At 45.5% G+C, this 14,661-nt stretch overlaps 1 protein-coding gene across 1 annotated transcript in view; it reads left to right on the top strand.

Moving 5' to 3' along the window:
* The first annotated feature begins 639 nt into the window (after positions 1–639).
* msrab (methionine sulfoxide reductase Ab) overlaps positions 640–14,661 on the top strand; it is a 29,979-nt gene continuing 15,957 nt past the window's right edge. The window contains exons 1-4 of the mRNA XM_070920173.1: positions 640–804; positions 6,523–6,591; positions 6,769–6,888; positions 10,494–10,598. Of these exons, the coding sequence (XP_070776274.1) occupies positions 732–804; positions 6,523–6,591; positions 6,769–6,888; positions 10,494–10,598 (367 nt within the window). The 5' untranslated portion in view covers positions 640–731. The remainder of the gene's footprint in view (positions 805–6,522; positions 6,592–6,768; positions 6,889–10,493; positions 10,599–14,661) is intronic.

The following is a 14,661-nucleotide window of genomic DNA, read 5'->3' as shown; positions in this document are numbered from 1 at the left end:
TCAAATCTACATGAAATGGTGTATAGATGCCAGAATGTGCTTAAATCACTAAATGGGATAGTTAGTTTTAAATTGACAGAACACAGCATCTCTTTTTCTATAGTGATGCTCATAAAAACATCATATGGTCAGGGTTGAGGGACAGCTGGTGCCATACACAGGAACATGACCACTGTTTTCTTTACAGATGCTTTTTAACATTTGTATAATACATGCAGGGCTTCAGCCACTTTGCAGGCTATTAACAGCGGACTCTTGAAGTTGTTACTCATCGGGATTAACCCAGAACACGCATGTAAAATGAACCACAAAGGGAAAGCTACTCATCCATACATCCACACTCCCGACCTGATCTACCAGAAGCACCTCCCACAGAATGAGAGCTGATAATTGGCGCGAGCTCATTTGCATGTAGAACGGCGTGGATATTTATTTAAATTTAATTTCGTTCCCGCACACGGTGCACTGTAGGCTTTTGTGCCAAAGTCATATTAACCCCTTGATTAGTTAATATGCAGTGCACGGCGTTGCCCACGCGCGATGAATATTCATATTGATGGCGTTTTCGCCGCCGTCTCCCCCTCCCTCCCCGCCTCCCTCCCCGCCGTAAAACGCAACAGCGTCGCTCTATGGAGGCATCCCGGAAGACTCCGCTATTTTCACAGTTGTTCTCCAAAACACAAACAGTTTGGCTCCTTCTAGTTTCTGTGTCGCTCGCTGCCGCTGACTCAATGGCAGCTAAGACTGAGCTGCCGAGCAGAGACCGCGCTCTGAAGGGAAGAGAGGAGAAAATGGTCGTGGCAGGTAAATAACACACGGTGACAAGTTGTATCCCAAATCACTGAGTTGGCACGGGCTGACAGTTGGCAAACTGTCCACAGTGCTTGAGTTACATGCCATTAACGCACGCGTGTGACCTCAGAACAGTTCATGTAAAAAGAAATAACGACCTCGAGCTGTTTTATTCAGGAAAGTAGAGAAACGGTAAGCAGACATTACAGACAGCTAGACAGAACAGTTGCAGCTGATGTAGATGACACTTTCTTTCAAGCGTCTTTTGGCTTTTGGGCCTAACGTTAGCTCATTGTGTGTGTGTGTGTGTGTGTGTGTGTGTGTGGCGTCATGGGTTGAAAGTTTGAGCTGGATATAGCTCAGTTTACTGCAGCATTGACTTTTTTGTGTTTCCATTCTGCAGAAAAGACAAACAACAAAAGGAGCTTAATCTTGAGAAGTTACAGGGTCCAGGGTCAAAACCTTCTGCGCTTTAAAGTGTCTCTACAAGAGAGTCCTTGACATGAGAAAATTGAGAATCTTTGGCCAGCAGCCGACTTGACACAACTCTCTGTCTCTGCTGGAAATGTCAAGGGCTGAAAGATAACTCAAGAGAGACTCATATTGACTTCAATGATAAATCGCAGGATATATGTCAAAGATATGTCTGTTATTACAAGAAGCGGAAAAGGCATAGATTTTTGTAGTGTGTAGTGTAATATGTTCTACCATTTGTGAGGTCTTATGACTCTATGCAGAAAAGTCAGTAGACGAGGTACACTGACTCTTGAGGGACATCCACCAGCACTTATTTGGGTTTGCAGTTGATATATTCTTTGTGGCACTCTTAAAATGTAAGAACAGTTGATAGTATTACCAGACTTTGGATTAAGTATCGCACGCAGTTTTGTGATTCTCGGCACAACATTTTCACAATTTTACTGTCTTTGATCGTTTTGCCATTTTCTTGTTTTCAGTTCGCGTGAACATATACACCTTCTTTTGCTTCCTATTTATAATTTCAGCCATTCTTGCAATGTAGTTTGGAATCAAACCTCTCCCTCGCATCTCTGCCTGTTTTATCCATTCATTCACCTCTTCATCGTACTATTTTAGAACAGGAGGGCCCGTAGGAGTATGCGACAAAGGTGAAACATGGTGCAATTTGAACATGGTCACCTACTCAGACTGAGGCGTCCACAAAGTGCATTGTGGGAGCTGGGTGTGAGTACATAGGAGGAAGCGGTGCCGCAGCGTCCAGGGGCCCATCTGGGCATTATGCGCATGAAGGCTCCGCCCCGTCGTAAGTTCCTGCTCCGTCTGTCGAAGCAGCTCGGAGACACCGCATGGCAGAAATCTGTTCCTCCCCTTTCACCGTGGGGGGCAGCTTAGGTGGGGACGGGGTCGTTCAAGTGTGTGTATGTGTGTGTTGGAATAGCATGATTGTGTGTTTGTCGGTGTGGGCCAGTAAGCATGAGTAATTTAGGGATTGCAAGGACTGTCTCCACATATGCCCTGCGCAGTCCCAGCCTTGTGTGTGAGTGCACACATTTGTTCCCTCTCTACAATGAAGATCACTAATTTTGAAAGTTGCTTCTAGGCCTCGAGCCCCTTTAAAGACACTCCTTGTTCCTTGTTCAGACGTCCTGTGTTCCCTCCCTCGCTCCGGTCTGTATAATGTACTCTGTGACCTTGGCGAGAATGATCCAGTGGCAGATTGCTACATGGTAGGGGCACAGTAGCTATTATTTTGAGTCAGTGCAGGATAGACTGCCAATATTTCTTCCAAACAGGATGGGGGAGGTCAGCTGACCAAAATCAATCTCTGTTACATGCTTCACTATAACTCTTTAAAGCAGGTTCATGGCGAAGATGTATTTCTGGCATTATTTCTCTCTTGTTTTCCCATCTCTGCTGTCTCCAGATGCCCTTGCTTTTTTATTTTTTTTCAATAAGCTCAGAGGGGGGAGAAAAAATATGCAAGTAAATGGGAAAGCATGCAAATTAAGTATATACAAACGGTAAATAGATAAATGAGAGAGATTTGCTCATGGGCAGTGCTGTAGCTCACTGATTAGGATTTGTAGCCTCAGCGCAAGAACGTCTTGTGTTCTTACCCAACCTGAAATGTGGAGTTTGTATATTCTCCCCATGCCTGCGTAGGTTTCCTTCATTTGCTCTGGTTTCCATCCCACAGCCAGTTAGGTTGATTCAGAGACTCTTAATAGTGTACCCTGCATCTTGCCCAGTGCATGCTGGGATTGTCTCTACCCCTCCTGTGACACGGAAGAGTGTAAGCGGTGTAGAAAATGGATGGATTTGCTCTGGTATATCTGCAGAGGGAGAGTGTAAAGGTACATTTTACTATCTAGCTAAAAACAAGATGTATTTATTCATTTGTGCTGACCAGGTAGTCGTCTGATTGGTGTTTGAGTAAAGATATTTGAGCAGGCCCCAACTGGATGTGCCTCCATCTTGCTGGAAGGAGATAATGGAGCCAGTCCTATAGAGTATGTAGTCTTCTCCATAGCAACTGTTTCCTAGGATACAGTATGTATGGAATGCATGGATGGCTTCAAAGTTGTACTCTTCAGGGTCTAGACAAGTTTTCCCACCCCTGAACAGAGGCAGCTTTAAATGTATGCAAGTGTCACAATACTAAGTTGGGTTGAATGTTTTAAGGCCACAGCAGCATCATTTCTTTTACTTACCTCTTTACTGTTCTTAAAACTTGACCACCTCCCACCAGTCTTGCCTCTTTCCTCCCCTCCTTTGCCCCATTCTTTCTCGCCCCTACCCATCCTCCCATACAGCAGAGGGTATTTGGCACCAGTATAAAGCGTCAGCCTCCTCCGACGACTCGTGCCTGACTCTCTGCCAACCTGTGCGAAGCTAGAAAGAGGAATAGCGAGAGGGAGGGAAGAGGAAGAGGGAGAGAGGGAAAGAGAGAGAATGGATTTTTGGAAGGAAATAAACAGAGCAGCCTGGAAATCGACCTTTCCGTTACCAGTTTTGGCATCCAGGGATAGTACCTCTCCCGTGTCTCTGCATGAGGGGGCAGCAGCGCTTGGACTTCAGTTTTATGGGTGAGAAACACAGGACCACGGGTAGAATCGAAGGGTAACAAAGACTAAATACCCGCCGAAACAAGTCAAACTGGACGTTATTATCCGCTAAGCAACAGATAGATTGTTGTGCCCTTGACTTATGGTAACCATGATACAAGCAAAGTAGCACGGCGCTGGGTCCGATGTTTTGGTTCTGGTCCAGCCGCCTACAACCACCATGCTAAAAGCAACAAAAGGTGACCAAAGTACTCCGCTTCAGTCCCGCTGTACTGTATAGCCTGCACTGCGTTTTTCAGATATCCTCGAAAACAAAGGCGCACAAAAGAAATTACACCCATATCTCATCCAAGTTGGGAAAAAAATCCTTTTCATGAATCCTTCCCCCATATTCAGCCTGTTTTCTTCTTTTGTAAGCTCAGTCAGTCACCCTCCCTGCTTGTTTTTTGTCGTCCTCTGTTCTTTCTTTTGCTGGCGTAGTGAGGCAGCGTAGTGAGGGTATTCAGCCAGTTCTTTCTGTGTGTGTGTGTGTGTGTGTGTGTGTGTGTGTGTGTGTGTGTGTGTGTGTGTGTGTGTGTGTGTGTTAGGTGGGGTAATTCTGGCAGAATGTGGTGTGGGCGCTGGGCTGGCAGGGGGGAATGCTGGGCTAGGCACAGTGAAAGGAGCCAGCCTGGCACCACCTGGACCTCTGCCAGCTGCTCCATGGGAGAAATACCCACAGCAGAGGTTGGTGTGCGACTGATTTGTGCGGCTGATTGCGTGCGTGTGTGCGTGCAGGCGGGTGTGCACGTGTTTGTAAGAGGAGAGAGTGAGGGATGATGGGAAGGTGGTGTGTGGAAGAGAGTGTGAAGTGAAGATGGAGAGCAGCTGAGAGAGACGAGAGGGCGGGGAGGTTTGGCTCGGAGTTGGCTTCTCTGGACAGTGCTGTGTCGGCGTGTTCTTGGCTGTCTTCATTTTTACCTCTCTTTTTTTGTTTGTTTATTTGTTTGCTTGTTTGTTTTCCCTGTGTTCTCTCTTGGATGAAGTGCTTGGTCTTTTTATATAGCGCCCAAAGGCATGGTGGTCTGAAAGCCAAAAGAATCCTTCACTGCCTTTCTGCTACCCTCATCTGTTGCTTCTCACTGGCTATTTACTCCTTTTATTGTTTTGGCAGGCTCATCTCTCCTCCTCCCACTCCTCCTCCTCTATCGCACACTTGTCTCTCTCTCACTCTCTCATTTTCTCTCTCTGTCAATTGGCAACTTCAGTACTTTTTATCTCTGTGGCCAGAAACGCAGGACAAGGGGGTGAGAGTGAGCAGAGGATAGAGACAGAAGAAGGATGAAGATTTTTCCTGTCCTCCCACCTACCTTAAGTCACCCCCGTGGACTGAGAATATTTAGCCAGTACAGTCAATGACACAGATATACTTTGATTGTAGCTTACTGTGCTCGTAAACATGACCTGGCAGTGCCAAACAACCTGCTGCTAAAAGACAGAACTGTCGCACAACAGGAGGGCAGGAAGGGACTGCCTGAAGGCAGCCAGGCCTCTGTGACATTTCAGGAGTCCTTTATGCTTCTGCAATCTGTTACTGCAGAGAAAAAACAGTTTGTCTAATATCAAAAAGTGCCCTTAAGGTGGCACACCAAGACAGGTGGTATCAGCTCAAGTGCTGTTGTGCTTCTTTTGCTTCCTATATTCTTCAAAACACTTAAACTTTAGGGTGCAGGCATGGCACTGTTTCTTTTTAATGCTTCTGTACTATCTGGCTTCACAGTAATCACTCTGACATAAACTGCAGGTAACTGCTCTTTGGCCTGTTGTCACAGTTAGAGATCATCTCGACCCTATCTAGGAAATGAACTATTATGTCTGTATCAGATTAGAGATTGTCTGTATTCAGGTCAATGTCACACATCACATCTCTGAGCGGCCAGAGAGCAATCACACATTGAACTTAGGCACATACCAATAATGGATGCTCTAAGCTCTTAGTGTACCCTGTGGCCTGTTTATCTGTAGACTAATATTAGTGGTTGCAGTACAAACCAGCCTTGCTTAGTGGAGATTTGCACGCTAAGTCACCTCAGTCTTCTTAAACCCTAATCCTCCTCACACATCTGTGGGATACACACACACACATACACACACACACTTCCTTTTTAGCGCTCTAATTCCACGCAGCACAGTTGGCAGTAGAGTGCCACCCCCCTGCCACCTCTCAGCACTCCAGTTTGTTTTACTTAAGAGGTATTTTTAACATGGCGAAGATTAGGACAGCAATGGGTCTACTTTTCCCTGCTCGTGAGGTTATACAAGGCCGTGCCCCTGAAGTGTCGTCATTGCTTCGCTTTGTGGACACCCAATGGTGCCAAGCCTAGCACCTAATACGCTCACATTCGAAGACATACAGTAGCGTATGAGAGATCCGAAAATAATTGCATGATTGCGTTTAATTGTGGGTATTGAGGAGAGGACAGCAGGGATAGAATGGCGGTCAAAGCCGTGTAATCTCTTAAATGTCTTCCAGCACAGAAGTCTCTGCCTCTGATCCGCTGGCCTGGGTCAGCCTGTGACAAAGTGCAGACCTATGAGGCCTACTTGAGGCGGCTAATAAGCCTCTTTACTCGCATACTGTAATTTGTACTGTTGAAACACAGTGTTATGATCTGATTTCACATTCACATGCTGTTTCCCTTCACAGAGAAGCATGCAGTCAATGGGAATCCCACTGTGGAGCCTTTTCCAGAAGGCATGGAGACCATCATGTTTGGTGAGACGGCACAATCACACATTTTTGTAATGAGAATGAACCCAATATGGAATCAGTTTGTGGTTACCAGTTTGTAGTTATAGACACATTTTGGTAAAATGTTGGCCTCTCTATGGATGGTATCGTAGCACAGATGCACTAAAACTGTGTGTGTTTGCATACTATCTTTATGTCCAGGTATGGGCTGTTTCTGGGGCGCCGAGAGACTTTTCTGGCGTCTTTCAGGAGTCTTCTCCACACAGGTGGGCTACGCCGGCGGCTTTACACCCAACCCCAGTTACCACGAGGTCTGCACAGGTAATATACTCTGCACCTCGTGTGTATTTGCACATTTTCACATATGCATACCCTCTACCCTTTGATATTTGTTACCTGATCGTGCTTCCTCCCTGTGAGGAGGTGAAGTGGGTTGGCAGGACATTTCTCCGTGAGATCAGTCAGGGTTCAAGAGACCAAAAAATGCAAAGGAAAAAGAAAAAGATACAGAGTTGGAAAGAGTGTTTTAAGTACAGCGCTCTCATCCTCTTGCCGCCTTCCCTTCATCTGCAGTCAACTACTCAGAATGCACTGCTCCAGATGGGCTGCACCCCCCGTCCCCACCCCCCCATGACCTACTTGTAAGGATTGGGCTCTGTACTGTGCTGTACTGCGGCGTTTTTGCCAACAGAGGTTACTGTGTATGAAGCGCCATAAATGGGCTTCTTTTCCTGAGACTATGATTTGGCAAACATGATATTGACGATACAAGCTTGAATTCTGTGTATTTGCTATCAAAGCCCTTGAAAATGTTTGTCTACATATGAATTCGTTTCTTTACGTTTTCTTCATTGAGAGATTCAAATAGCTTCATGTAGGGCGCTGATATATAATTCAAATGAACATGTCTAGCTCGGTCGTATTCCGTGTGCCTCTCTTGTGTTTTAGGAGTCGTGAGCTGTTAGTTTGAGGCTTCAACATTTCCAAGGGCACATCATTACAGGCAGGCATGGAGTCTAGGTGCAGGCGCAGCATTGGGGACATGGAGAGGAGGGGAAAGACGCTTTGGGCTTGGCTGGCAGACTTTCTGAGCAGAGCCCTTCAAGGGATTGTATGTTTCCTATCTGTCTGCCTCTCTGTCTCTCTTTCTGTCAGCTTCCCAGCAACAAGATGGTCAGTCAGGATGGAGATGGAGTCAGATGACAGAAAAAGAGATTGAGAGCTGCAGCAAGTGAGGGAACAGGTAAAATAAACTTTTGAGGGGAAAGAAAATTTGAGGAAAAAAAAGTGTGAGAGAGAATAGTTGCCTGTCCTTCGGCTGAGAGAGTGCAGGAGTCGCTCCAGTGGCCATGACGGAGCAGAACACTGCGACGGCATGAGACCGAGGAGCTGTCAACACAGCCAGGGCAGGACAGACAGCTGGACAGACAGACAGACGGATGGAACTGTCAGCAGAGCCAGGGAAGGATGGAAGGACAGGCAGATAGGTGGATGGTCTGACAGACAGAAATAGCAGAGGTTGAGGTGCAGTCAAATTTGTCTTGAGAGGACAGACGATACAGACAGCTGAGAGATGGATAGGATATGTTATTGTCAATCAGCATATTTTATCGACTAATTTGCAGGATAGTCCATTTTGCAGTACGTTTGCAGCACAGAATCAAGAGTTGATGGCTGTAACCTTTTGTGCTAAAAAATAGGTTTCTAAGGTTGTCAGTGTCCAAAACAACCCATATGATTGTTTCAAAAAAGGATTCATGTTAATATTTTCTACTCTGCCAAAGTTTAAGCAACTAAAACTACTGGTTAGGGAAAGACTGCAGTCATGGTTAAAACTAATGTTAATTGTTGGTTCTAGGCGTGAACCATGGTCTCCTTTTATCAAAGTCATCTGTTTGGCCGGCCCAACCATCCACTGTGACCTCCTCCGTGAGACATTTCAAGACAGTATAACAACGGCATGCTACTTCTATCTTTTCTTCTCAGAGAAGACAGTAAATACTCTCACAACCACAGGTGGAGGCTTGTAAGGAAAATATATACGGAGGTTATTTTAAATGTTTGAACAAGCAACCAGTGCTGTCATTTTTCTGGTGAGGGCATTCTCCTCATGAAGTCAAGTTTTACTGCATCCAACAGCAGAGAACAATTAAACAAAAAAGGGTAACAGGATGGCATGGTGATTTGGGAGGCCATCCTCACCCAGAAGGCTATTCACCCTGCTGAAGTGTCCTTCAGCAAAACATTGAATCTCTAGCAGCTCTAGTGGTGCTGGTCTGCATCTCTTCTCAACCTTTCACCCCCTTCAGATGAGACAAGCATGGAAAAACCTGGCGCACATTCACCTTTTTCTTTCAACAGGTCTTGACTGCTAGTTTTGCTGCATTTTCTTTGACTTTCCTGCACCATGACTGCAAGCTTACAAGCCAACTCACTGCTGGCTGTGACCATAGCAAAATGTATTCATATGGTGAGAGTTTGTGTATTGTGACGACCATTGGCCTACAGTGTGAAGGGTCGTCAACTGACTTAGCTCAAAAAGATGGCCCATGTGCTTCCTCTTGCCTCTCCTTTTCTACAGCTTCCTACAGATGTCCACACTGCAGCCCCCTTTTCACACACATTTAAACACCTCCACAGCACACGTGCCACACATATCCATGCATTGCTTTCTAACATCACTGACTTCCACACCCTATTGTTCATTTGTTTTAATAAATTCCATTTGTTTTAAATATACCTTGTGTGGACCTTTCTTGTCACATTCTTTGAGCCAGTTTGTGAGTATAGTATATAGTATATATGTGAGTAAGTATGTACATAGTAAATAAACTCGACATACGCTGATAAAGTATAATATGTTCTTATTATATGTTGCCATTTTATTACACAAAAAAAGGTGAATGGCTCCAGCAAATACTGACTATTCGTTGGCAGATACTCATGACAGACTGCTAATATCCACTGAAAAGTGTACTCATTGTTGATTTAGGCAACAACTGTTTAAAAAGGTGAAGTCTTCCATGTTCATTTGGCTTGAGATGATCCTTTGGGTGTGCCAAGTGTCATTCAGAGACAGGAAGTAGGTCTCTGGCCAGATGCATGAATTTGGCAGCCCTTCTTCTATTGTCTGCAATGCACTTGATGTATCTATCTGGGTATGTCTCTGTGTGTGTGTGTGTGTGTGTGTGTGTGTGTGTGTGTGTGTGTGTGTGTGTGTGTGTGTGTGTGTGTGTGTGTGTGTGTGTGTGTGTGTGTGTGTGTGTGTGTGTGTGTGTGTGTGTGTGTGTGTGTGTGTGTGTGTGCGCGCGCGTGTGTGTGTGCACCTGTGCATGTGTCTGCATTGTGTGAACAAGAGAAAGGAATGGCTACCATTGATACAATCCTAAGTTAACACCTCTGTATTTACATTTAGCAAAGGTATATGTGTGAGTATACCTTTTCTGCTGTGAAAGTGTGTGTGTGTGCACGTGAAACCTAGAGCATCCCCCAGTGTGAGAATGCCTGCAGGCAGCTTGTTGAAGCTTTGGGGTCCTGGCAGCTGCAGACAGGAGCGAGTGTCTGTGCTTTTGGCAACTTTCACCATAAGCTCCAACCTCTACTGTGTCTACTCTCTCTCACTGTATCTGCATCTCTCTCTGTCACTCTCTCTTTCTCTCCCATTGTGCCATAAGCAGTGACATAGCTGTGTGGATTCAAGAGTGTCTTGTGGCACTTGACATCACTGACCAAACACAAGAATGCTATTCATAAATTCAGCTTAACAGTTTTCAACATACGTCATGACTTTGGTGTCAACATTTTGCAGCATTTAGGGGGAAAGAGGAGGAGGGAGCAATGAGTCAAGCAGACATCATGAGCGAAAATGTCATACAAGTAGATTTCGATGTAATGATAATTAATGCGAGTTTGTGATTTTTCTTTAGGTCTGACGGGTCACACTGAGGTGGTGAGGGTGGTCTTCTCCCCTAAAGACATCAGCCTTGAGGAACTGCTCAAACGCTTTTGGGAGAACCACAATCCTACACAAGGTAGCAACATGCACATACACACAAACCCAAAAGTTGCCCTCAAATAAGACCCGTCCCGAGGGGCACAGGGTGTATTAGAGCAGAAGGATGATGCCCAGACGTGTGCCTGTGTGTGCGTTGTGGTGGGGGGAGGTCTCATGGGTTTAAGTCAACGCCAGACAGTGTTAATGTGTCTGAGATCCAGCCATCCATGGAGAGGCACACCAGTGTGGTGCATGTTCAAGCCCTAACTGCAAAAACCCCCTCTCTGTGTTAGAGCATGTGCATGGCATGTACTTCTTCCAATGTAAACCAGCCTTTTGTCATTCTCTTCACATATGGCCTTCTGACTGGTGCAATGATGATACTAAATCTGCTCTTTTCTGGGTTGAATAATGTCTGAATTTTTGTTTTTATGATGCATAGTGCATTTCATGGGTGGGTTTTATCCCTTGAAGTTGTGGGGAGGAAACTGGTGAAACTTTGTGGTGATGGTGTAACATTTCCTCCAAAATAATTCAACAGGGTTAGATACAATATATTTTTGACTCAGGTTGGGTTCTGATCCGTATTCCTACAGTGCATACTCTATACAGCGTGCCACATATGTTAAACTTCGTAGCATTTGAATCCTGGTCTCCTCACCTCGTCTCTTTAATGGCACACGTCTCTTCCCCACCCATCTCTCAACCCTCTTCCCAGTGGCGACAAGAACCCCATCCCCCATAACCCATCTCTCCATCTCTTTGAGTCTCTTGCTCTCTTGTTTTCTCTGCTCACTGGAGGAGGTGATGTAAGAACATTAATGCACCAGGAGGGCACAGGGTGTGTGTGTGTGGGTGTGTGTGTGTGTGTGTGTGTGTGTGTGTGTGTGTGTGTGTGTGTGTGTGTGTGTGTGTGTGTGTGTGTGTGTGTGTGTGTGTGTGTGTGTGTGTGTGTGTGTGTGTGTGTGTGTGTGTGAGTGTGTGTGTGAGAATGGACAGGCAAAGAAGTACTCTGCTCACTCATATTGAATGTAAGGAGGTTCATGACAAGTTGGGAAGCGATGGATCAAAGATTCATAGGCCTGACCTTCAGCCTTAAAACAGGCTTGCACACACACTCAGTGACGTTGCCCATGTCAGTTGTCTTCTCTTTTGCTACATACATGAGCTGACAGATCAGCTGTATGTTTTCATATGTTCTTCACATTCCACTTCACTTGTTCAACTATAGGCGGGTTGACAAAAAAAAGAGGCAGAGGAAACTATTTACATTGAGGTTCATCCGGGAACGACATCATCCCGATCGGAAGAGATTCTTCTCCCGTTCGCCATAGCCAGTGGCAGAGACACGTCTTACTACGGGCAAAGGCACATGCAGAGTCGAGCCGACACGCCACGGGGCAAAGGCAGTGAGGCCAAAAGAGTAGTCATGCATTTCCCCTGACTCACTGCCTTGTCTCATCTCATGTTTTATTAATAGCATGCAGCTTATTGACTATGCACTCCGCTAGTTGTTTTTTTCTTTTCTTTTTTTTTTCACAGTTAAGACCAGGCGACATATTCTGAAATAACCACAAACTCAAATATATATATATATATATATATATATATATTCTGCTTCTTCTAGAAGTGTTGCTCCTTACGCGTGACTTAAATGTGAATCCTTGCCGTTTCTCTCTCTTCTCCGATTCTGGGTTCACGTGTAGCAGAAATTCCTCTGATTTGACAAATGTGGCGTGGAGTGGTGGAAAGGGGCCCGCTGGCTGTGCCTTCACGCATGCTTAAGCTCCAATTTATTCTGTCTACCTTAGAGCTGGGCTTAAAAGAGAATGGAGAAATTAAGGAAGTTCGCTCCTTTCCCTTTCAACTGCGCAGATTCACTAGAGATCATCATATATGGAGACGAGCCCAGGAACATTATGAATTCCGTTTTCTCCTGACACGATCAACACGGAGCACATCCTGGTTTATATATACACACACTATGTTGGAGTGCATGTGGAACTATCATGTACAGATGCATATTCAGTTGCAATACTTCCTTTTAATGCGTGTATGTGGGTGTGTATCTGCAAGTGTGTATGCACATGTGTGTATGTGTTTTGAGATCTGTGCCTCTCTGCTTTGCCTCAGTTCAAAAGGGTTTAGTCCCGACAACGTGATGTCGGGCTGCGTCAGCTCCACCAATCCCAGCCTGGATAGCAACATTAGCAGCCAATCAGAAACTCCCAGCAGCCTTTGCTGTGTGCCCTCTTTCCATATTCAGCAACACTAGTCTCAATCTGCTGGCTTCCCTGGGATGTTGCATAAAGACCCGCCATTCAACACGCTCCCAAATTATAAGTTTCTTATGTCAAGGCAACTCTTCAATAACATACCTTCACACGTGTGTGCATGGAAACGCTTGAGCATGGATGAACTCTCAATAGTCAACGTGACATCTGCATGTCAGAGGGCAACAGTAGTTCTGCTTCATCATCGGGGCTGAAAACATGATGTGATGTGTTCAGAATGATCACTGCTGAGATGCAAACACTGTTGCTGTTCTTTCACACACTGCAGATCAATTGCGCACACATTTCCATACACAAGCATACTGTTCACTTCACATTATGCACAAGTGCTCATTATGCCTACTCATAGACAGCTTTACTCCATTTGTGCGTACATGCGAATAGGCAGAGCACACACATATTGTGCATGCAGAGGGTGCACACAGCTGCACCACTGGCATGTCAGTTGGTTTATTGGATGCTTCCTTGAACGTAGGCCCTGTTTCACTCCCTGTATTCCCCGTCCCCTTAGCTCCCAGTGGAGGATAGCAGCGTCATTTCTTTACCCTGCCAGCCTGTCAACTCATCTTTCTATTTTACCCAACTACTACTCCCATAGTTGCCCCACCACCCGTTTTTGCTCCTTGACGTATTCAAACATAAGGTCACCTCCGTCCCTCTTGTCCCTTTTTTTCTGTGATTTATGCCTCCTTTCTCTTCCTCCCTTCAGTTCTTTCCCCCATCCATTTTTCCACATTCTTTCCCACTTTCACACTCTCCTTCTGTCTCACCCCCATCCCCCCAACTCACCCATCTCACCTGCACCCCCCCACCCCTGTCCTCTTTGCAGTGAGTGGAGCGGAGGGGCGAGTGAGTGAGCAAACGGCCTGGAGCCCGTCAGCACATCCGCAGAGCAGCGCAGTGAGTCGACCGCTCCCCGAGGCCATCCGCTCATCACACAAACACACTCGCATCCACTCACTCCACTTTTATCTCTTAGTCACTCTCTCCTCCCTGCTCCTCACCCCCCCTTCTCCGTTCTCCCATCTCTTCCTCCGTTCCCCTCCTCCCCCACCCCCTCCACCGCCCTTCATCTTAACAACCAAGGCTTTTCCCCTCCTCTTTGTTTCCTCCTCATCTCTTTTCCTCTCCTTTCCTTCCTCTTCCCTTGTTCCCTCCATCCTCTCTATTTTTTGAGGCCATGCAGTATTTATGGTGTGGGCTGCTGATGCTGCGTCAGTGAACAGGCATCGCAGGCATACAGCGATAGACACAAAAACGCAAATGCACGGCTAAGATGGCTGTCCTCATTTGATAACGTCTGCACGTACATACACACTCACCCTTGTAGGTAGACGTTGGTGGAGTCACACGATAGAAAAGGGATAATTTCAAATCTATTCAATAGGTAACTGCAATTCAAAAACCTGTAATGGTGGCCATTTTTATTCATTTGAGCTTTTTCTTTTTTGTTCTTGTGTAGTTGCTTCCTAGGATATATACCCTGTCTCAAGCTACTAAAACAGCTTATCATGTAGAGTATAAAAATGACTTATCACACATACACACGCATGGTGAGGGTCAGCTCAGAAAATATACATCAGGTCATCTGCCAAGTCACGCTGATAGCAGATACTTCGATTCAATTCAAAGGGCTTTAATGGCATGAAAGTTTCAAAAATAACAGTAATAAGAACATTAACACAACATTAAGATTGATATATACACACACACACACACACACACTATTTACTATTTACTTTCTGACTGAATTAAAATAAGCATGAATATTCCTTTATATGTCTTCACCCCAGCTGGCTGCGACAC

The sequence above is a fragment of the Enoplosus armatus genome, chromosome 15 (assembly GCF_043641665.1).
Source record: "Enoplosus armatus isolate fEnoArm2 chromosome 15, fEnoArm2.hap1, whole genome shotgun sequence".
Classification (NCBI taxonomy): domain Eukaryota; kingdom Metazoa; phylum Chordata; class Actinopteri; order Centrarchiformes; family Enoplosidae; genus Enoplosus; species Enoplosus armatus.
Note: the sequence above shows the minus strand (reverse complement) of the source record. Positions and strands in the feature narration are given on the sequence as shown.